General features: G+C 43.0%; 1 protein-coding gene and 1 pseudogene across 2 annotated transcripts in view; one reads left to right on the forward strand and one right to left on the reverse strand.

Moving 5' to 3' along the window:
- The window catches only part of LOC308285636, a 288,564-nt pseudogene that overhangs the window by 48,960 nt on the left and 216,027 nt on the right, over positions 1-23,577 (reverse strand). The gene's annotated exons all lie outside the window — the stretch shown is intronic.
- On the forward strand, positions 274-1,278 carry LOC308286058 (C-C chemokine receptor type 8-like; the record flags this gene model as incomplete). The annotated part of the gene is made up of 1 exon (XM_080727020.1): positions 274-1,278. The coding sequence occupies one exon, from the start codon at positions 274-276 to the stop codon at positions 1,276-1,278; it is 1,005 nt and encodes a 334-aa protein (XP_080583146.1).

The following is a 23,577-nucleotide window of genomic DNA, read 5'->3' on the forward strand; positions in this document are numbered from 1 at the left end:
TGGACTATGCAAAGTATGCATGCATTCTTGAGTTTATGGGACTGTTTTAACATCATTATATTCCAGTTTTTACAAACCAATTTGAGCAACAAAAATATATAGATATTTATGTTTACATTGTCACTGATTGGGTCTCTAAGTCTGAGTAGGCTATACAGTATATCATTTTTTGTTTTCATTTTGGATGGTTAAAAGTTATTTTTATTAAACATAATCTGAGTATTGTTGAAAACTGTGTCCTCTTTCAGGATTAACATCCTCAACTTGTAAAGAATGGAGAACTTCCCCACAGTCCCTGTGTACACCGACCACAGCAACGGTTCCATAATATATCCAGAGGATGGAGAACTCTTCTCCGCCGTTTGCTACAGCCTCATCTTTTGCCTTAGTCTGCCCAGTAATAGCTTCCTCCTGTGGGTTCTTCTTGGAGAAAGAGGCAAGAGGACGCCGCCTGACTGTCTGCTCCTGCAGCTTACCATCTCTGACCTCTGCCTGACCATGACGCTGCCCTTTTGGGCCTCGTACCAACTCCATGGCTGGACCTTTGGGGACTGGACCTGCAAGACGATGAGTGGCCTCTTCATCTTGGGGCTCAACAGTTACATGACGCTGCTCACTGCCATGGCCCTGGATCGCTATGTCGCTGTGGTCCACGCTGCATCTCCATCCGCTCAGGGCCGCCGAGTGCTCTGGGTACGTCGGGCCAGCATTGGCACATGGCTGGTCTGTGTCGCCGTAAGCATCTGGGAAGCTTATAATTATGAGACTGCTGAACATGACGATTTTGGTGTTATTTTGTGTGAGGAGACCTTAGATCCACCGTTCCAACTGCTGAACTATTACCTCCACATAAGCCTCTTCTGTCTCCTGCCTTTCACTATCATCTTTTTCTGCTATTTCCGCATATGCGTGACTATCCGCCGGTGCAGTATAAAAGGACAGCGCCAAGCTATAAAGCTGATTTTGGGAATAACCGTTGTGTTTTTCATATGCTGGGCGCCGTACAACATCGTGCTCTTTTTGGATACTCTGACGCTGCTTGAAGTGGAGTCGCTGGACAAGTACACGTTGTGGTACGCGTACTACGTCACCCACACACTGGCATACTGCCACTGCTGCCTGAACCCGCTGTTCCACGTGTTTGGAGCGGAGAAGTTTCGGAGGCATCTCGCTCTGCCAGGTATCGCCTCATACCGAAGCAGACAGAGTAGGCAGACTGGCAGTTCTACGATGGACAGCCAGCGTCATCACGCTGTCTCCCAGCAGACCTGTGTGTGATTGTACATGATGTATTTGTGTGTGTGTGTGTGTGTGTGTGTGTGTGTGTGTGTGTGTGTGTGTGTGTGTGTGTGTGTGTGTGTGTGTGTGTGTGTGTGTGTGTGTGTGTGTGTGTGTAGCACGCACGCATACATGCTGTGCACACCTTATATAAACATATACACGGCATATAATACAGCCATTGTCTTTTCTTTTTTTACATTTCACTCAGGTCCCATTAAATGTAATTTATTTCTTCCTAACCCTGTCAAAGCAGCTGAATGCATTTGAGCGCAGGCCTGATGGTTCCATGGGGGGGGGGCCATAGTGGAGTGGATAGGGACAGCTCAGCGGGCCATAGTAGCAGCACTCATATCTGTCTCTCGGGGTAGATTAAGCTTAATTAACTAAACCATCCTGCACGCTTGGATGATTGGATCCATGTCAAGGGCAGAGCAGTCATGGGTACACACACACACACACACATTCTCTAGCAGCCACTGGGACAATGTTTGTAGGCACCCGTGTTCAGGGCCGTCGAGAGTATTTTTGGCAAGGGGGTCAATATCAAAGAGCTGGCCGGGGCCCCCCTCCACGCGGGCCCCCCTCCACGCGTGCCCGTATTCGTATTGCGCGCGGGCCGAAATAACGTGTATTTCACAGGAAATTACTCGTTTTCAAAGTAAAAGAATTGTTAAAAGTGGTTCTACATGGTGCCATAACCGTTCAGAGATTGTGCTAGGGTTTAAAACTGGGTTTTAAACTGTTGATCACTGTAACTGGCATGGTTCAAATTTACCAGACATCTGATAAAAATATCGGTCATAGATATTTGTATGCATTAATGACAAGCAGGTCGGGTAAATGCAGCACACAGACACATAAGCATGACCTTTGTTTTGGGTTGAGAAATTGGCACATTTCCTGGGGCAATCTGCCCAGATCATGTATGCCACACGTGTCTTCTTCTTCTTTTTTAGTTTTTTACTCTAAAAAAAAGCATCTGCAATGCAGTGCATTTGAAACTACATTGCAGTGCACATCATGGGGTGATCACTGCTATGTTGTTGCTGAGTGAGGTCAGCAGACAAATTGACATTAGTGAGATGAAAAAAAAACCTGAGTGAAATGTGCCAATGTGAACCAGAGACATCGGTACATGTTGGATTGTACTGTTTGAACATAAGTATGTACACAAATGTTAGGGCCATCTTGCACAAATACATTAATTAACCATGTTACCATTTGCGCATCGGTGTGCGTAAATGGTTGCTCAATAACCTGAACATTGCATTACTTTGAGAACACATTTCCTTCATAATAAGAAACAAAGCATATAGCCTGCTGCACAGAAATATGTATTTCAGATTAATCCTTCAAAATATGGCTCAGCTTTCAGCTGACATAAGGTAATAAAGTATATAGGCTTAGGCTACTCACAAGCTACTGTAATAGATAAAGGCGTCCCTGCATCTGGTTTAGGACAGCTGTTTGGGACAGTTCAGTTGATAAGCATTTGTGCCTCCTCGGATATATTCCACTCAAGCCACGGTGACATTTTAACGTGGGACAGCCCAGCCCAGTCCATTTTTTTTCCATCTTCAAATGCGTGTGCAGTGGCTGGACAACTTAGCCAACTTTACTCACACAAGTGCCCTCTTGTTTCAAAGTGTCTGTAACATACTCTTAACTAATAATACAGCTTCTTTGACTGTCCATCTTCCACGTGCAACTTAAACTGTGCCCTATTCCAAAGCCATCATGAAGCCAGCGACAGAGGTACAGTATAACATTCAGTGACTGTGAGACAACTAGGACCCAGCAACACACAACTATCTATTCTGGTCTTACATTCACAATAAAGTGTCTCCCGTTTACCTCCCAATGCAGCTTATTTTACTCAGGTTAATATTAAAAGGAAATATGTACTGTATAACCTATGTTGTGCCACTTCGCTTCGCTTGCGTCTCTCTGGGAGGGAGAGAGAGAGAGAGAGAGAGAGAGAGAGAGAGAGAGAGAGAGAGAGAGAGAGAGAGTGAGAAAGAGAGCAAGAGACAGTGAGAAAGAGAGAGAGATGTCGCTTATATTTAATGAGCTGCCGCTCCAAACATGTACAATTATGCAATATAAGGTGCTCACCGCATTTTCGAAACTCTTTCTACCGACCCGCAAACTCCTCGTCCTCGCCATGTGTTAATCCATATGTTTCCAATAAATTAATGTTTACTCAAACTTGTCTCGGAGTCTATAGCGTTCACTCCATAGGTTCACTCATAGAGTATATATAAGGGGTTCACTCAGCACTGTAGCTTCTTCCGCAAACAAAACATGTGCTAGTATGAGAGCGAATAGCGAAGGAGATAAATGTCATGTGGGCCATCTTGACCCAATGAGATTACAAGATTCCGCAGTGGAAACGTAATGACATCACAGCCTGCCTACCGTAACTGACAGTGTAATTGCGCCATCCAAATCTTTCCTAGGGGGGCCCAGGCCGGAGGGAGGGGGCCCGGGCCGGGGCCCCCACTCCACCGGGCCCCCCCACTCCCGGAAGGGGGTAAAGAGTACCCTTTACCCCCCCCTATCGGCGGGCCTGCCCGTGTTGTGTGTTTTGTTTGTGTGATGTGCTTTGCTCTTCTGTGCTGCGTGCGTGCATGCATGCGTTTGTTTGTGTGTGTGCGTGCTTGCGTGCATGCATGCATGCTGTGCGTGTGTGTGTGTGCGCGTGTGGGTGCATGCGTGCGTGTGGAAGGCCAAGAGATCAGGGGGCTTGTTTGTTCTGCCAATAGAGGCCAGAGCATGAACGTGTCCAAACATGGAAAATATGTCTGGTAAACGAGAAGAGAAGATCAAAGTAGCCACACACTCATAGCTTAATACCGATATGCTGCCCTGAGGATGGCACACTGCCTTCCTCAGGGCATATACCCTGAGGGTTAACCTTAGGAGGCAGCATGCCTGCCTGAACGTTGGCTCTATTGTTTTTAATCTCTCTCCTCCGCTACCAAAATAATACTTTGACACTGCAAGTGGGCAGCTACAGTATACTTTGATCTTCGCAAAGTTCTTCACCTGAGGCCAGCACCTCAAAATGACTGGTGGTGTGCCTTGTACTTCTTTGAACTCCATGCGTGAGTCTGCAGCCTTTTCTTTACTTCTAAACCATGCAGAATCACCATGGATCTAACACAGGGTGACTGTAAAGTAGAGTCATGGATGTACAGAGTGACCTTTTGCAGTGGATGCAGCAATCGACCAGGTACCTCAGTGGTATTTGAAGATCCGGATCCACGGTTTTCTTCCTTATAAAAATAGCAAAATTACAGGAAGTTGATATTTTTATTCAAAAGGGAAAAAAATGCTGCACCAGCTTTGTTTGCGTTCTGGATGGAGAGTAACTATAAGAGCTGTTTTGCTATACCATGTTAAGCCATGTTAAGTAATCGATGGAGCAACGACTTTTCATATCTGTTTTCTTTTGATTGATTGAAGAATTTATTTACAGTTTCATGATGGCACAAATCACTGGTACAAGGTCTACTAAAAGGAGATCCTAGAAAGCCAAGGCTTATTTCCACAGGAACCACACTTTATGTAGGCCTATCTCATATAACATTGAAGGACAGACGGTTGGAACATAGTACTTTATCTAGGATAACATCAAATTCAAAAGCAGAAAAAGCACAACATCAAATACATTGGCAGACAGAAAGGGGGTGTGGGAGCGTGGGGGCTTAGTCTATTTACAAGTCACGAGTAGCAGCCGCCTGAAGGTGACTTTTCATACCAATTTTGAAGGAGGCTAGGGATTTGCTCTCCTTTAAGGCTTGCGGAAGGGCGTTCCACATGTGGTCCACCTTTGGAATTAGTCATGGCAAGGTAACCAACTACATAACCCTAATCTCTACCAAAGTGTCCTTGCACTTTAGGGTTAGGGTCATCTTCCAATCACACGCATGGTCCTAACAATATTTTGGACAGTCCCAACACCTTCTGGACAGAGTAGGCTAGAGTAGGATAGCTACATTTCTAGTTTAGAGGATGCTGCTAAGAAGAAATTATACTTTGGTTTACCTAATCCCAGTTTTTGGACTGTTAATTAAGGTTTCTGAATTGGCATTGCAGAAATGGTCTCCCTTTGGATCATTACACTGTATTCAATTTAACCTGGTAGGAATAACAAATAGGCCCTAATGAATAGCCTATAACATAATAAAACAAAGGAGGAAAACTCAACAGAAAAACTAAAAAGAGTCGGCTACATATTCAAAATAATCAATTTATATCTAAGTCAGGACAAACTCTGTTTTTTTTCCTTTTAGGAAAAAAAAATCATTTTCTCAGCAAATGATGTTGTTATTCAATCCTGTTTGTAGCCACAAGCAAAACAGCTGCTGTTGTTTTCTTGCTATTGCCTCCGCTACTAGCCTGCCTGCCCCCAACATCCACTCCTTGCTCATATCTTCTCCAGGGCAACTCTCCCTTCTCTTTCACGTTGATGTCTTTCTTTAATTCCACTTATCAGTAACGATAATTACTCCAACCATATGTGAATCTAATTGATGTGTCGCAAATCTGTAAATGCGTGTGTTCTGTGAGCAGTGCTAATAAAGTCTTATCGCATGTTAATCTGGGCTGCCAGGGAAACGCGTGCAAATCAATTAAGTGTGCCATCCGTGTCATTGCAAACAACACGCGTGTTTTAGAATGCAAACATTATAGGCTACGTGACTTAAATCCGCATAGCTGTAACATTTTAGTGAATTTATGACAACCCACTCTCAATAAAATGTGCCAGGGTATCAAACTATAGCCTACACACCGTATTATTAGGATAGGCTGTAGCATAGGCCTTTAATATGAACCCTTACCCGTTCAAAGATATGAGCTCCAAAATGATGTGCAGTGTGTGGGTTATGGGATGTGCACTGTACATACAGTATATGAGGGATGGAAAGTAACTTTAACTGGTGCTTGCATGATAATATATAGGAGCAGCAATGTAAGAAATACCCGTTTCGTTTAATGGCACCCCCCCCCCCCCATCCCCCCCCCCACCCGCCTGCGCACACACCCGCCTGCCTGCACACACACACACACACACACACACACACACACACACACACACACACACACACACACACAGAGAGAGCTGGTTAAACATGTTGCCTCATGCTAGATGCAGAATAGATGTGCCTCATGCTAGATGCAGAATAGATAGTAGATACACCATAAAAATGCTAATATACAGTATATGATTTGTGAAAGTGACAAACGGGCTTCACAGTTATGTTAGGTGTGTTCATATGCTAATGGTGATGCGATTTCAGATCAATTGCTCCAGCCACTGAGGAGAAACGCTGTTTCAGACAGACAGACAGACAGACACTCACTCAGACATTCGCAAAATTATAGTATAGATAGGGCCTATGCATGAATGAAAGCACAGCGCGCGCGCGCACACACACACACACACACACACACACACACACACACACACACACACACACACACACACACACACACACACAGACACACACACACACACACACACACACACACACACACACACACACACACACACACACACACACACACTCACACAGTTCTTGTTGTCTTTGCATTCACCAAACACAGATCAAATGCAGGCTATTTTTCCACAGACGGCCTGCAGTTGGCCCCTGCAATTCTGCATTCTTCCACTAGAGGGGACAGCTGCATCGGGAGACGCTGTTCGCTCGATCACTTCCAGTCACCAGATGGGACACCTAAATCAGCCATATAAATTGGTTTGGAGACGCACAAATGATATACACCTAAACAGACAGAAAAACGAATATTTTATATTTGTAATTTTAGTTTTTTAGAGGGGAATGTAGGATATCAAATGTTTGTTGTTTGCGGAACACAGCGGGCCCCTGCACAGAGGGGGGGGGGGGGGGGGGGGGGGGGGATAATGGACTGAGTTACTAGGGCCCAAGGTGGAGGGGCCTTAATTATTTTATGCTTTTGAAAATTAGCAGATCCGCGCTGCGAGCTGCGAGCTGAAAAGTCATGAAAATGTGTGCAAATCTTTGAATATATGTATTTTTTAAGCGAACATTTGTAATTCAAAGTTTGCTTTGGGGGGGGGGGGAACTAAATAGGGGTCTGTGGCCAAATACATATCATTTTGGGGGTCCTTCAAGGTTTGAACATCACTGACATAGAAACTTTTTTTTTTTTTTTTTTTTCAAAAAAACGCCCTGCTTGTAGATCTGCTATTCTTCAATAGTTAAAGTATACCCAGGGCCCAGGCCAGAACTTGGTGCGACACCCTACCCCTGCAGCATCATGCCACTCTTCAGATGACTGTAACAGAGTTACTGGGTCATCCTCCTCTATTTACCTGCTGCTGGTGGAGAGAGAGAGAGCACACAGTAATTAACAGGAATAGAAAATTAATTAACAAATCAAACATCTGGCAATTGGTGACTGAGGCCTATATAGCCTACTGTGTATTGGGCTGCCTCAGCCTCTTCTAAAGCTAGCCAGTTTATCAAACTCTCTCTCAGTCATGGTGATCCTTTACCATACCTCCCATCTGCCCTGTTTTTAGTCCTCAGTATTTATCACCAGGGACGTGCTGGGCCCCTGATTCAGCCTGGCAAAAAGAGTTGGAGAGGCCCTCATTGCGTGCTATAGAGAGATCTCTCTCTATAGCGCTGCTGCTACTCAAAGATTTGCCATTTCAGAACATGACAAGTGACAAGCCAATGGGCCAATTACTGTACATGAGTTATTTTTCGTTGTTGTCGAGTGGAAACCTTGTATGTCCAAAACCGTTTGTTTTGTATTTATTATTTTAAAAATGATTTAAACTAGTGAAGGTGCGAGGCGTTGTGTGCTTGTAGATCGGCTGTTTTGTATCATTTTGTATCTGCTCTTTTCACTACTTTAGTGCAACAGCCTTATATGATGAAGCAGGGCTTTGCTTTGCAAAAAAATTTATACATTTGAAACTTGAAGATACGAGGCCGGCCTGGTGGTCAAGGCGCATACCACATACTTGGCTATGATGCCTGCTGGCGTCGCCGGTTCGATTCCCGATCCGGACGACCTTTGCCGCATGTCATTCCCCATCTCTCTCCCCATTTCCTGTCAGTCTGCTGTCCTATCGAATAAAGGCATTAAAAAAAAGCCCAAAAAAATCTTTAAAATATATCGTTGTTGTCGGGTGAAAACCTTGTATGTCCAAAACCGTTTGTTTTACATTTATCATTTTAAAAATGATTTAAACTAGTGAAAACAGCCGATCTACAAGCTAATTGTGTGCTTGTAGTCTGGTGTTTTCACTACTTTTGTGAGACGGCCTTGTATGGGCTTTTTTTGCGAAAGAACGTACAAATTTGAAAATTGGAGATACGAGGTTTCCAGCCGACAACGACGATATGTAGCCGTTCAGATATCTTAGTTTACATCAGTATTGTTCATGTGAACTGGTTTGTTTAGGTTTATTCATTATCATTATAAAATCCGTAAGATTTATCACTCGTTTTCCACCGCGGATCACTTCCTCATTTACTCACAGCGAACAGCAGCAGGAGTAATGACCCCCGCCACGTCCACGAGCCAATGAGATCTGTCGGTGCCATAGAATGTCCGCGTTAGAATGGCCGACGGCCGGCCTCTGACAGGCAGGAGTTACTGACAAGACCTGACGGTTTTCAGAGTTAACTGCGACTACGGACGCAATCAAAATCTACAAAGTAACTAAAGTATCTAAAGTTTTCAAATAATTGTACAGGAGTAAAAGTAAAATATTTGCATCTGAGATGTATTGGAGTAGAAGTAAAAGTATACTGAAAATTTGAAATACTCCAGTAAAGTAAAAGAAATACCTCAAAATTGTACTTAAGTACAGTACTTAGATACATTACACCACTGCTGCAGCGTGTGACTGTTTAGCAGTTTATGATGACATCAACTTGTGTTTTGTTGCTGCAGGAAAAACGCTCCCTATGAGGTCAGCATGATTGAGGTCAGAATGAGCCACTTATGCACTAATTTATGGTATCCATTCCTTTTTTCATGCAGTGACCTTTGTGGAGATAATAATGAAAAACCTTGATTCAGCTCTCCTGTCCTGTTAAATGTCATGTCAAGGAGGAATCAAGGATCTGCTTCGGCATCTACAGCCAATTACTGCGTCACATTCACTCAAACAGCATATTACCAAAGCTGAATTAACCCATTTAGGCCTAGAATTATTGAATGCTTTAACCAGTGAAAAATAGCAGATATACAAGCTCACAGCGCGGCACCGAGTGCCGCGCTGCGAGCTTGTAGATCTGCTATTTTTTTTAAAGTCGTGAAAATGTGTGGAAATCTTTGAATATTATGTATTTTCAAAGCGAACGTTTGTAACTCAAATTTTGCCTCTGGCGGGTCCCTGGAACTAAATGTTTTGAGATGGGAGTCCATGGCCAAATAAATATAATTTTGGGGGGTCCTTGACATGAAAAGGTTTGAGAACCACTGACATAGTAGTCTCTCGAGAACAGACTAACTGAGCTCCAGTTAAGTGAAAAGGACCTTTTCTTTGACGATGGCTTGCCAGATTGCTGACATAGAAACATAGGGTTTTTCAAAAAAATCTTTGAAGGATTCAAAAGACACTTATAGAATCGGGTCAAAATTCTAATTTTCAATTAAAATAGCAGATCTACAATGTATACAATACAATTGTATATCTGCTATTTTTCAATAGTTAAAGCATAAAATAATGATACACAATAATGTGTACCCGTTCTAAGCAAACTAAAAGTAAAAAATAAAATGAATGCATGTTATAATAATAACAATAAATATGACTTCATGAAATAATATTCTTTAGGTATAGGCCTGCTCGATCACCTGCTCCACTGCAAGAGCATCTGCCATATGAGCCATCGGAACCATGCAGCGCTTCCTCCTTCTGTCTGAGAATAATACAAATAATCCAGAACAATCTTTGTGATACAATCACCAATAGAACAACAGTAAGGGGATTTTATAAGCTATTTGACCAATCTGCGAAGTAAATCGTTACCAAGAAATGTCTTCACCAATGTGTTTCTAAAGGTGTGTAATAATATATACTAAAAGGTTGAAATTCAACTCCCGGGGGAAACCTCATAAAAAAACTGATTTGTGTTCCCATTAATTAAACGGACCCACAAAACGATGGTTTAGTGATGAATCATCACTTTTCACCGTTTTGTAGGGGCCATTTGTAGCCCATGGAATGTTTTTCGTGCAAAACAAATGCTTGCAATGGATTCAGCATCATGAAAAAACCCTATTTTGACCCCTCACATGCTACTTAAAGCATATTTATTTTTTGTGTTTTTTTCCTGTATAGTAAAGTTAATGGGACACAAACACGAGGTTTCCCCCGGGAGTTGAATTTCAACCTTTTAGTACATATTATTACACACCTTTAGAAACACATTGGTGAAGACATTTCTTGGTAACGATTTACTTCACAGATTTTCTTATGTTCCCCTTTAGGGATGTGAAGTATAACATAGGAATAGGATAGATGTAGATTAACCTGTAATGTTTGGAAGCAATGCAGTATCCATTAAGGCTGGGCAATATATCGAAAATGTATCGATATCGAGGTATCAACATGCGAGGTATACATATCGACGAAGATGGCTTGAAATGAGGTATTTGTGTGGGTCAAATTCATTAACAGACACACTATGCATGCATGCATGTAGCACATAAAAAAACAGTCCATTTGTAACCAGGTGTGGTTATTGCTTAAAACCATTGTTGGAAAATTGAAATAAGGCATTTCATTTATTTTATTCTATGTGTACTGTGTAGTGTGCATGCATGGAAATGCTATTCATTATCTTGGTTAGGCAGGCAGTGGACCTAAAGCAGAAACACTTTAAAGATGCAGTGCCATGATTTATTTCCCCCCTAAAACATGATTATCAGGTATTATGATTATACTAGGGGGAGGATTTTTTCCAAAAGAGTTTACAGAAAGAGTTCAAATTAGGTTTTTATGTGGCCACACCCACCAGTTCATTAAGTATGCCTGGTTGTTCAGGTGGGTGGTGACCAGGGGTGTAGTTGGCTGGATTATTCATGAAGCTTTCCCGGAAGAGAAAGATCCCATGATTGGCCGCTATTTGCACTGTTTTCCCCCCGCGAGGTTCCAAAAAGATTTGTTCTCCACTGGACCCCATTCATTTTCCTCTTTGATTTTCTAACCTTAATAAACATCGTCATACATACTTTATGGTTCCTGTCGCTAGTGAAAAACTACCTTTCCATGATATGCGTTTTGTGCAAATATGGTCCCATTTATGTTAAACTTGATGATAAAGTTGTGGGGGGCGTGGCCAACTAAACTGATACCAGCCGGCTTTGTTCTTCTTCGTGTGCTTTATTTCAGGAGGCTCCGACCACATTCTCCCATGTATCCCTGCGGTTGCATGTGACTGTTGGCAGCCAATAGCATTCCTTATGATTCCTGGGGTACCATTCAAACAATGATGGCGACACCCATACAAGGGACAAGAAAGCGTAATTTTCGCTGCATAGAAACCAATTGCTTTGCGTCGTCCATATTTTTTTTACAGTCTATGGTGGTGACCCAGCTGAAGTTAGCCATCACTGTTATCACTGTTTTTGGATCGGCACTTTTGACCCACAAGGTGTCAGCCTCCAGGAAGAAATACAAAATACAAAGGGAATACATAATTGCTCATAACAACCACACCTAGGGGGTCTAATGAAGTATTATCAACCTCATAGACACATGAAAACCAGAAAAAGAACAAAACTATGGCACCACCTCTTTAAAAATGATATAATGCAATTGTTTTCACTAATATTGTGAGTAATATCGATATCGAGGTATTCAACAACGTTAACGAATATCGAAGGTTCTGCAGCATGTGCCACTACAATTCAGGTGTGTTAGGCCAGTTATCTAAGTGGATTTCAGGGACTCTCTAGGTTCCTTCAAAGTGACCCATACAAGTCTGTAACTTTGACAGTGTGCAAATGGAACCAAATGGACCCGTCAGTTCCATTTGTACCCTGTCAAAGTTAAGGGGAGACCTTCAAATGTAAAAGTTTGAGAACCACCTCGTTAGGCCAACTTCTTTGACTTAGGCCTACTCTTCCTTAGCTAATGTCAATTTGTGCCAGCTGTGCCATCTACCTGCGGCCACTAACAGGCTGTCCTCTCCCTGCACCCACCCACCCTCCCTCCCACATCCTCCCTCCTCCTCCTCCTCCTCCTCCTCCTCTTATACTTTTAAGCGCTCTCTACTCCCCCCTTTTTGACCAGAAGAACTTTCCTAAAAGTGGACCTAGGTGGTTTTTTGAATGGCGCCGGCGTGCATGACTAATGGCGGAAACATGTTAAAATCATTGCAGAAATGTCCTTGGGAAGACAAATGAATTTTCAGCAGAATAATTAACTTAATTAACAAATTTGCATGCATATTCATCAGGGCCATTGAAGTCTTTCCAGCTCAGCTTGATGAACGTTGCAGTGTAATAACCAGCTCATTTACATTCTGCCATCCACCGCCATTTGTGTGGATTATACTGGGATAGGAGAAGAACGTACATGTGTGCGTCTGCGCCCGGGTGTCTTTGTGTGTGTGTGTGTGTGTGTGTGTGTGTGTGTGTGTGTGTGTGTGTGTGTGTGTGTGTGTGTGTGTGTGCGTGCAGGGGCGTCACGAGGGGTAGGAAAGTGGGACTGTGTTACTAGGGCCCAAAGGTGGTGGAGGGGCCTTAATTATTTTATACTTTAGCTATTGAAAAATAGCAGATATACAAGCTCACAGCGCGGCACCGAGTGCCGCGGTGCGAGCTGGTAGATCTGCTATTTTTGGAAAAGTCGTGGGAAATGTGTGCAAATCTTTGAATATTATGTATTTTTTAAGCGAACATTTGTAACTAAAATTTTGCTTCTGGGGGGGGTCCCTGCAACTCAATATTTTGAAGATGGGGGTCCGTGGCCAAATACATACCATTTTGGGGGTCCTTCACATGAAAAGGTTTGAGCTCCACTGACATCGAAACATATATATATATATATATATTTTTTAAACCTTAGAAGGATTTGAAATATTCAAAGATTTTCATGATTATTCAAAAATAGCAGATCTACAAGCTCGCAGCGCGGCACTCGGTGCCACGCTGTGAGCTTGTATATCTGCTATTTTTCAATAGATAAAGCGCAGGGGCCCCACAGTGAATCCTTGTACCCAGTGCCCAGAATTTGGTGCGACACCCCTAGTGTGCGTGCGTGTGTGTGTGTTGGGGTGGGGGGGGGCTGACGATACATATATGCACACGTTCTCTTCCTTTCCCCATAACATGTCATAGAGAAAGCCTGATGAATTGATTTGACATGCAGGTATACTCTCTATACACCGCAGGATCAGCCCCAGCTGCCAAACATTCACGTGCACATACATGCGCACGTACATACGCTCTCACTCGTACACTGCACACGCACTCACTCATGCACACACACACACACACGCACGCACACACACACACACACACACACACACACACACACACACACACACACACACACACACACACACACACACACACACACACACACAGGCACACAACACACAACACACACACACACACACACACAGCCTATACCCAGCCCTCCCGTGAATGTGACCGGTATGGGTCTGACTCTATGTATTTGTGTGCGTGCGTAACTGCGTATGTGTGTGTGTGTGTGTTATGCCCATATCTCCTTGCATCCCCCTCCCCCTTTGCCCCCCTCCACCCCCCCTCCTCTCTGGTGGGCAGTTCTTGGCACCGATCCTTTAGTCGTAAACTCTCCTGGGTTGCCAGACTGCGCGCTGTTAAAAAACGTGAGGCCCCACCGTCCTCCCCCCTTCTCCGCGTCTCTGCAGGGCAATCTTTAAAGGCAGCAAGGTGTGACGGCACAGACTGGCAGCTTGGCAGCCATGCCCGAGGATACCAACACTCCGTCAGCCGTGAACGGGCAACCATCGCATGGGCTCGCCTAACTAATGCGCCCCGCCGTACATGTGCCATCCTCATGCCTCATCTGCGGCAAGGCAAGGCAAAGACAAAGGAATTCATTAAGGAATTTTCACATGGCGTTGTTGTGTGTGATTCCGCCTCGATATAGTTAATTGGGAAATTTCATACCGGCTAAGGTAAACTGGGAAAGAGATTATCCAAACAACTTCAGAAAAGTTGATTAGACTCACTTGGCTGTGGGTGCCCTCAATCTGTTAGGCGGGCGAACAACAGAGAAAGTTGTTTTATGAAAGCTTGTAGGATATTGCACTAACAATATGATTCTCATTCTTATCATGCCTTCTCCCTTCCCTTTTTGCCTTTTAAGGGGACTTCAATGTTGAAGAAACAAACACGGGCCTGTCAGAAAACTGCTGTGCTGGCTCACCAACAAAACAACAAAGTGGGTAAATGCATTCGCACCTTCCCCATATCCAATATGGTGCATTTGCCCCCAGATTTTTGCGAGAGCAATTATCACATTGATACAATATTAAGAAACAGGCGCTTGGAAAAAACACATCACCTGACACAAAACGTGTGATATCCATAATTTTTTTCCTCCCTTTGCCTCTGTGATACTTTCTCCTACGCTATTTATTCAGACATATGTGTGACACTTGAAGTTGCAATCATAGCCTGAAGTGTGAATGCGCATCATTGCAGTTATGTGCCATTCTTGGGTGTTGTGACAGGAAAATGCTTTTGGAATTGGCATTTCAAGTCTATTGTGACAGTCAGATCAATATAGGATGCAGCCGACTTTGCAAATTGTACACATGCTGTATTGCTATAATGAGCATTAGAAAGCACTCGCTTGATTATATTTCCATTTTAATCAAAGTTAAGTCTGTATATGAAATAGTTTTTGTTTTTGTTTTTAAAGAAGAGCAATCAGCAGTGTTTAAAATCTCATTAATTGCGGTGTCTAATTGTTTTGATGCTACCACCGAAGCAAGACAGATAAAACACAAATGTTGTGGACCATTACACTGACCTTCAAACAGGAACCCTGGGTCGAATCAGAGGGGCTGTCATCACAGTTCTGAACAAAACGATGTGTGGGAAATATGAAATGCTATGGATGAGATACATCACGCAACCTTTTCGTAACCCCTTTGGAAGGAGCTCTTAATTCCACTGGTGCATAGACAGGGGCGTCGCACCAAATTCTGAGCACCGAGTGCTGCGCTGCGAGATTGTAGATCGGCTATTTTAGTCTTTGAATATTTCAAATCCTTCTAAGGTTTTTTGAAAAACCTATATGTTTCTATGTCAGTGGTGCTCAAACTTCTTCATGTGAAGGACCCCCAAAATGATATGCATTTGGCCACGAACCCCCATCTCAAAATATAATGTTCCAGGGACCCCAAGAAAAAAATAATTGAGTTAAAAATGATGGCTTAAAAAATACATATATTCAAAGATTTGCACACGTTTTCACAACTTTTCAAAAATAGCAGATCTACAAGCACGCAGCGTGACACTTGGTGCCGCGCTGTGAGCTTGTATATCTGCTATTTTTCAATAGCTAAAGTATAAAATAATGAAGGCCCCTCCACCTTGGGCCCCAGTGACTCAGTCCCACTTTTCCCCCCCTTGTGACGCCCCTGCTGCTCAATGACAGCAGATAGAAGGAAATGAAAGGGGAGGTCAGGTACAGTAATGGTCTGTTGGTATGCTTGCAGCTTTTCTACAATGTTTGGCACTCTTCTCTGCGATAAGAAAAAAATCAGTTGTGTGATCATTCCTGAGTCCTGACACATGCAACTAAGGTATACGCACGCACGTACACGTACGTACGTAGTACGTACACAGTACACACACACACACACACACACACACACACACACACACACACACACACACACACACACACACACACACACACACACACACACACCCAGCAACATACATAACATGATGAGTCTGCAGATCAAAGGTAAGGGGGTTAGGTTGTGAAGTCTGGCTCCTTGACCATGGCATGAAGTCAAAATATACACCACAAACTCTGCACACACGTCCATGTGTAGTGCAATTCTTTCTCATTAGATACGCAACATGTTCAAAGCTGTCTGAAAAGGAAAGCTTGTCTCTCTCTCTCTCTCTCTCTCTCTCTCTCTCTCTCTCTCTCTCTCTCTGTCTGTTTCTATCTCTCCATCTCTCTCTATATCTGTCTACCTCTCTCTTCTCTTAGGCCTACACTGCGTGTGGGTGGGTGGGTGAGAGGCGGGGGGGCTTGCGTTTGACGACGGGTATCGTTTGATGCTGCAATTGATGGGAAAGTTGTGAAGAAAGTCCCAAAGCCTCGGAGGAATTTGATTACCTCCATCCATTATCTGCACAGTGAGCGATCGCGAGCCGCGCCATCTGTCATCCGTTTCATTTGCATCGTCAACACCTGCCCTGCCTGTTTATGCCTTCACATTTTTTTTTTATAAGCTGCCTTTCATGGCGATGGGGAAAATGTTGACTTTTCATTCTAAACGCATTAATTCCGTGAGTTCAAAGAACATATTGAACATGAACAACTTTTGGTTTTATGTCTAATAGAATTTGGAAACTTTTTTTTCCCCACTCTTCTTTTTTTTCTCCTCTTCTTTTTAATGCGGAAGATTAAAAAACACATTCGCAGCGCTTTTATATCTTAGAGGAAGTTTTTTTGATCGAGATTAATTGAGGTTGACAAGATAGATAGATAGATAGATAGATAGATAGATAGATAGATAGATAGATAGATAGATAGATAGATACGGTACATACATACATACATACATACATACATACATACATAGATAAATAGATAGTAGGGATGAGACGGTACGCGATATTATCGTTTATCGTGATAAAAAACACTCACGATAATCGTATCGTGGAGATTTAATTTATCGTGATATCGTCGTCCGTCATGCACTGGGATCAATTCACCTTTTATTTACCACTTAAACCCTCTATAATTGGTAAAAGGTACTTATAATGTAGGTACTTGATATATACAGTATTTTTTCACTCTCTATCAAATGTCTTTGCCAAAAAATTGCCGATTGCGATGTGTTGTGAGCTTGTAGATCTGCTATTTTTTTGGCAAATGTTGCACCCCAGGATAATGAATTTTGATTATCGCGATAATATCGTAAATCGCGATTTCTTTGGTCACAATAATCGTTATATGAAATTTTCGTATCGTGCCATCCCTAATAGATACATAGATACATAGATACATAGATAGATCCATAGATACATAGATACATATACATAGATACATACATAGATACATAGATACATAGATACATAGATACATATACATAGATACATATACATAGATACATACCGGTACATAGATACATAGATACATAGATACATACATAGATACATGGATACATATGCATACAAACAGACAATACATCCTCTTGTTTATCGCTGGAGCATTGTGCAGCATGCAACCCCTTGCTACCTCCCTCCCCCCTCCCCCCTCTCTCTCTCTCCATCCCTCCATCCATCCATCCTCCCATCCATCCATCCCTCTCTCCCATATCCCCAGGTGGTGCCGACGGCTGCGGGGCCCATTAGCGACAGAATTCCTGCCTCCAGCAGGCCATGCGTGTCCCGAGTGACACATTTTTGGACCGGCACCAAGAATCTACCCCTCCGCAGACAGCTTACTTCCCTCCCCTCTTCCAATCATCCACAGCCCATGTGTGTGTGTGTGTGTGTGTGTGTGTGTGTGTGTGTGTGTGTGTGTGTGTGTGTGTGTGTGTGTGTGTGTGTGTGAAAATGTGTGTTTCTGTGTGTTATGATAGAGCGAGGGAGAGAGACAGAGAGAGAGAGAGAGGCCCTCAGAACGCAGCATGGGTCCCACAGGAGACAAGTTGAAAGGCCGTATGGGACAGATTGGTGATGATGCAAGCTGGACCGGAATACTAAAACCAAGAGCCAAGATTTTCTATAGGAGAGAGAGAGAGAGAGAGAGAGAGAGAGAGAGAGAGAGAGAGAGAGAGAGAGAGAGAGAGAGAGAGAGAGAGAGATTGTGCAATAATGGCATGAGTGCTTTTCAGTGTCGCACAAGTGGTAAGTACATTAAATACACTTGCAGCCAGCGTGTCGAGTCCTTTGTCATGCAGCTATACCTACTGTACCCTGCGTGGAAACTGTCACCATTGACCTACAGTGCACTTTTGGAGAAAAAAAAATCTTGTCACACGTTTGGTGTTTTGCAGGTCTCTTTTGAAAAAGAGATTGTTTCTTTTCTCTGATCTCTGTGTTAACAACTTTATTGAATATTTGAACATATTTACCTATACCAATCATTGCAGATATCTATCTATCTGTCTGTCTGTCTGTCTGTCTGTCTGTCTGTCTGTCTGTCTATCTATCTATCTATCTATCTATCTATCTCTCTCTCTCTCTCTTTCTACTGTACACACACACACACACACACACACACACACACACACACACACACACACACACACACACACACACACACACACACACACACACACACACACACAATTTAAAACAGCTTAACCTTCCTCCATAGAGTTAGGAAGTGACTACACCCTCCAAAAAACAGCAGATGGACGATTTAATTACTATGCATCAAACTTTATTAAATGCACGACGTGTTTCGCCGTGTGGCTTTGTCAGGTGCTATGATAAAGGCTATAATATATATATATATATATATATATATATATATATATATATATATATATATATATATCGTCACTGTCGGGCAGAAACCTTGTATCTCCAAGTTTCAAATTTGTAAATTTTTTCGCCAAGCAAAGCCCTGCTTCATCATACAAGGCCGTCGCACAAAACTAGTGAAAACAGCAGATCTACAAGCACACAACGCCTCGCACTGTGTTTGTAGATCGGCTGTTTTCACTAGTTTAACTCATTTTTAAAATGATAAATACAAAACAAACGGTTTTGGACATACACGGTTTCCACCCGACTTTTTCTTCCCATACCAGGAGGTGAGCAGTAAAGCTGAATTTGATCGCACTTAAAAATGTCTATATTTTACAAGTATATTATTTGACTAAAGCTACATATTACCACACTGACAAGTGACGCGTAAATCAAGATTCTTATGAACGATAACGAGGAGTGATTATGAAAGACTACCGCGGTGTTAAGAAAGACCGGTCTGTCCTTTGAGTGTAGATATTACAAATGGATACTTACGCCATAGTAATAGATAGTTAATTATGTACCTAATGACTCCTCACAAAGCACTATCTAATTAGTCTAGATGAGCCGAGAAAGTTGCTACTTGTTCTTACATGTTTAATGTTGGCTATTTCTCATCGGCCAAATGGGGCTCTGGCTGTTGGAGGTGTGATATTATTCTCTGCGGGGCACAAGCGTACTCGCATGTAGCCTATGTAGTGTACATGTACATGCATGAATGCAGTTATGTTTTGTGTGGTTGAGTGCACATACTTGCAGGCACGTGCACACAGACATCAAAGGGGGCTTGAGCCCCTGCCCTTTTATCCGTCTGTAAAAAGTGCCCTCTCCAGACCATGAATGCAGTTTTTACTATGGTGAAATAAATGCGAATGCCCCTCTTTCCATGCCATACCTGAAGGCAGCATTCAAGAGAATTGCCTTGTCCAAACTCTCCTACTTGAATGCAGCATCTTATGTTGAAAAGAGTTGTCCTCTCTGTATAGAAATCCATGCCGTTACGCCTATGTCTCTAGTACTGACTTTATTATGCTTAGTTGAGTGTGGTATCATGCAACAAAAATAGCCGACCTCCAAGCTCACAACGCGTGTCAGCGCGACGCGTTGTGAGCTTGGAGGTCGGCTATTTTCGATATTTCCACCAAAAGGCCCTTTTAGAAATGTTTGCCCCTGCCTCTCTAACATTCTCTGCACGTCCATGCATACTTGAGTGCACTGGTCTGAGGTCCAATTTATACTTTGTTGTGAGACAGTGTTGCATGCCGAAAACAGCAGATCCACAATCTCACGACAATGCATCGCACTGCAGCAAGCAGGGGCGATCGCCATGCTGGCTTCTGTAGGACATTTTTGTCAAAATTCTATTTTTGTACATACAAAATACAAAAAATACAAAATTGTTGATCTGCTATTTTTGGCACTATGATATTTTTGCACTGCTTCCATATACTCTCTCAGAAACTGAACTTTTTGTCGCAAAGGTCCGGTTCAGCTACAAAATGAAGTCACTCGCAACTTCTGAAAAGTATCACCCCGAATTAGAGTTCGGAAAGCTGCACGTCGGAAAGTCGGAACTCTCAGACGAAAAGTTCAGTTTCAGAGAGAGTATGACTGGCCTTTTAGGGCCATAAATGAAGCATTACGGTTAGAGGAGCACACCTGTGGCCAGGTGTATCGCACCAAATTCTGGGCCCTGGGTACTTTAACTACTGAAAAAAGAAAAAAAAAAAGAAAGAAAAAAAAAAAAAAAAAGAAAGAAAATAAGAATTGAATGTTTCAAATCCTTCAAATGGTTTTTTGAAAAAACCTATGTTTCTATGTCAGTGGTGCTCAAACCTTTTCATGTCAAGGACCCCCTGTGGCCACAGACCCCCATCTCAAAATATTTAGTTCCAGGCAGGGACCCCCCAGAAGCAAAATTTGAGTTACAAATGTTCATATATTCAAAGATTTGCACACATTTTCACGACTTTTCAAAAATAGCAGATCTACGAGCAAATTGGTGCGGCGCTGTGAGCTTGTATTATCTGCTATTTTTAATAGCTAAAGTATGAAATAATTCCAGGCCCCTCCACCTTGGGCCCTAGTAACTCAGTCCCACTCCCCCCCCCACCCCCCCCCCCCCCCCCCTGTGATGCCCCTGTCTGTGGCCAGAGAGGTCCCGGTCAAAAGAGCAGCTCTCTCTCCTCCCTCAGTACCCACTGCTGAAAAGTACCCTTGAGCATGGCACATAACAATATCATCCCCAACTGCTCCAGTGGAGATGACTGGTTGTAATGGACATGTGTGTGTGTGTGTGTGTGTGTGTGTGTGTGTGTGTGTGTGTGTGTGTGTGTGTGTGTGTGTGTGTGTGTGTGTGTGTGTGTGTGTGTGATGGTATGTAACTTACATTGGGCACGTCCTGATAAGCCAAACGCCGATAAGGCAAACGCTGATAAGCCAAACTCCTTTTTTTTTTTTTAAACCTCCTTTTGTTATGGTGAAATGTGAGCTCACCTGCATCGCGTTTCATTCCATTCATGCGTTTATCGTGCGCTTGCCCAGGCCTTACGGCCTGGGCATAAATATAACGATTGCATTCACCACGGCTACGTAACTCTCCTGGCGCTCCACCGGCCGCGCGGGCCCTGGCACGCTCTTCGCGGGCACTCGCGCCTGCGGCGCTCGGGCACGAAGAGCAGGACCAAGGTCCGCTGGCCTTCGCGCCGCTTGCAATGTCGTGGACAATAACTGTGACATATAACCATTGTATTGCTAAAAATAAGGAGGCTACTCTGTTTCCTTAACGAGACGGCAGAAGATCACTACGGTAGGAGACCCGGGCAGTACATTTGCGTTTGCCTTATCGGCGTTTGACTTAGAGGGATTTCCCCACTTACATTATGAGTGTGATTGTTAGGATAAATTATGATACATAATTATGTTATTGGTGTATGAGTCTCATATGACCATATAAACTTACATTGGGCCCGCGAAGAGCGTGCCAGGGCCGCGCGGCCGGTGGAGCGCCAGGAGAGTTACGTAGCCGTGGTGAATGCAATCGTTATATTTATGCCCAGGCCGTAAGGCCTGGGCAAGCGCACGATAAACGCATGAATGGAATGAAACGCGATGCAGGTGAGCTCACATTTCACCATAACAAAAGGAGGTTTAAAAAAAAAAAAAGGAGTTTGGCTTATCAGCGTTTGCCTTATCGGCGTTTGGCTTATCAGGACGTGCCCAATGTAAGTTGGGCATAGAATACAGAATCAATTGTAGAAAGATAGACTTAAACACAACTCAAATACCAAGAAAATTAAATAAATACAAAACCTTTTCACCCTTTTTAACTTCTTTTGTATTATTGTATCCTAATGTCATTACATAACACGTTTCCTTTGCTCTGTGTTTTGTGTAAAGCACATTGTAAAGCCTTGTTGTGGAAATGTGCAATGAATAATACAATTATAATAAAATAAAATTGCCTTGCCTCGCTAAAACTAAAAGTGAGAAGAATAAGCTGTCGACTGTCGTCAGACGTAGAATCACACTAAAGCTTATCTATCTATCTATGTCTGTCTACTGTATCTGTCTGTCTGTCTGTCTGTCTGTCGGTCTGTCTGTCTGTCTGTCTTTCTCCCTGTCTGTCGGTCTATACTCCTACCTTAGAGGAATGTCAGTGTACAGCAGATGCTCAGAGACAGAGTCGTAACCAGGGGAGGATTTGATCTCCTGTGCCCACTGACTAACACACGCCTCTCCATCTTCACTGGAACAGGGTGTTGCTGGGGTGTCAGAGGATCACACCCCTGTATGCTTCCCACCTGCTCCAAAACCACACTATACCAACTCTTCGTGCCACCGTGCACGCACACACACACACGCACAAGATATATACGGTACTGTATATATTAAGATCAAAATATATTGTTTAAAAAGCATTGCAGATGCCCTAGCACCCCAAATCATAAACTTTCCACTGGACTTCAAGCAACTCTGACTTCTAAAGGTTGACATTTCTCTATTATAAATCCTTGTTTTGAGTTGTCTCGTGTAATATTGTAATATTTTGAAATATGGACCTTTCAAAAAAGGTTTGGAATAATTCACTATGTGCAATGTATCTAGAATATGAAAGTTTCAAAAGAATGTATGAAAGTTTCAAGAAAATGCACTTTTACACAATATTCTCTCTATTTTTTTTTAGATTGGTCTGTATATAAATTATGTATACACACACACACACACACACACACACACACACACACACACACACACACCGTAGGGCTACACTACTGGATACACGTCTACGTTCAGACACAATCACATATTACCAACCAGGAAAGAAATGAGTAAGGTACAAGGGTGAAAGTGTGGCAGATGCTCTAGTCACAAACTTAGCATATTTCCACCACCAAAAATAGTTCAACTGTTGGTAGTGTTTTTCACAGTGGCATAAAAAAAGGGGTCTGACAAGTCACTTGCTATATCTCACCATGTTGCCTGATACTACTAGAGTCAATCACTTCCACTCAATATCCTGCCAGGCCCAAGATAATATAATAT

The sequence above is a fragment of the Nannobrachium achirus genome, assembly GCF_963921795.1.
Source record: "Nannobrachium achirus genome assembly, chromosome: 5".
NCBI lineage: Eukaryota > Metazoa > Chordata > Actinopteri > Myctophiformes > Myctophidae > Nannobrachium > Nannobrachium achirus.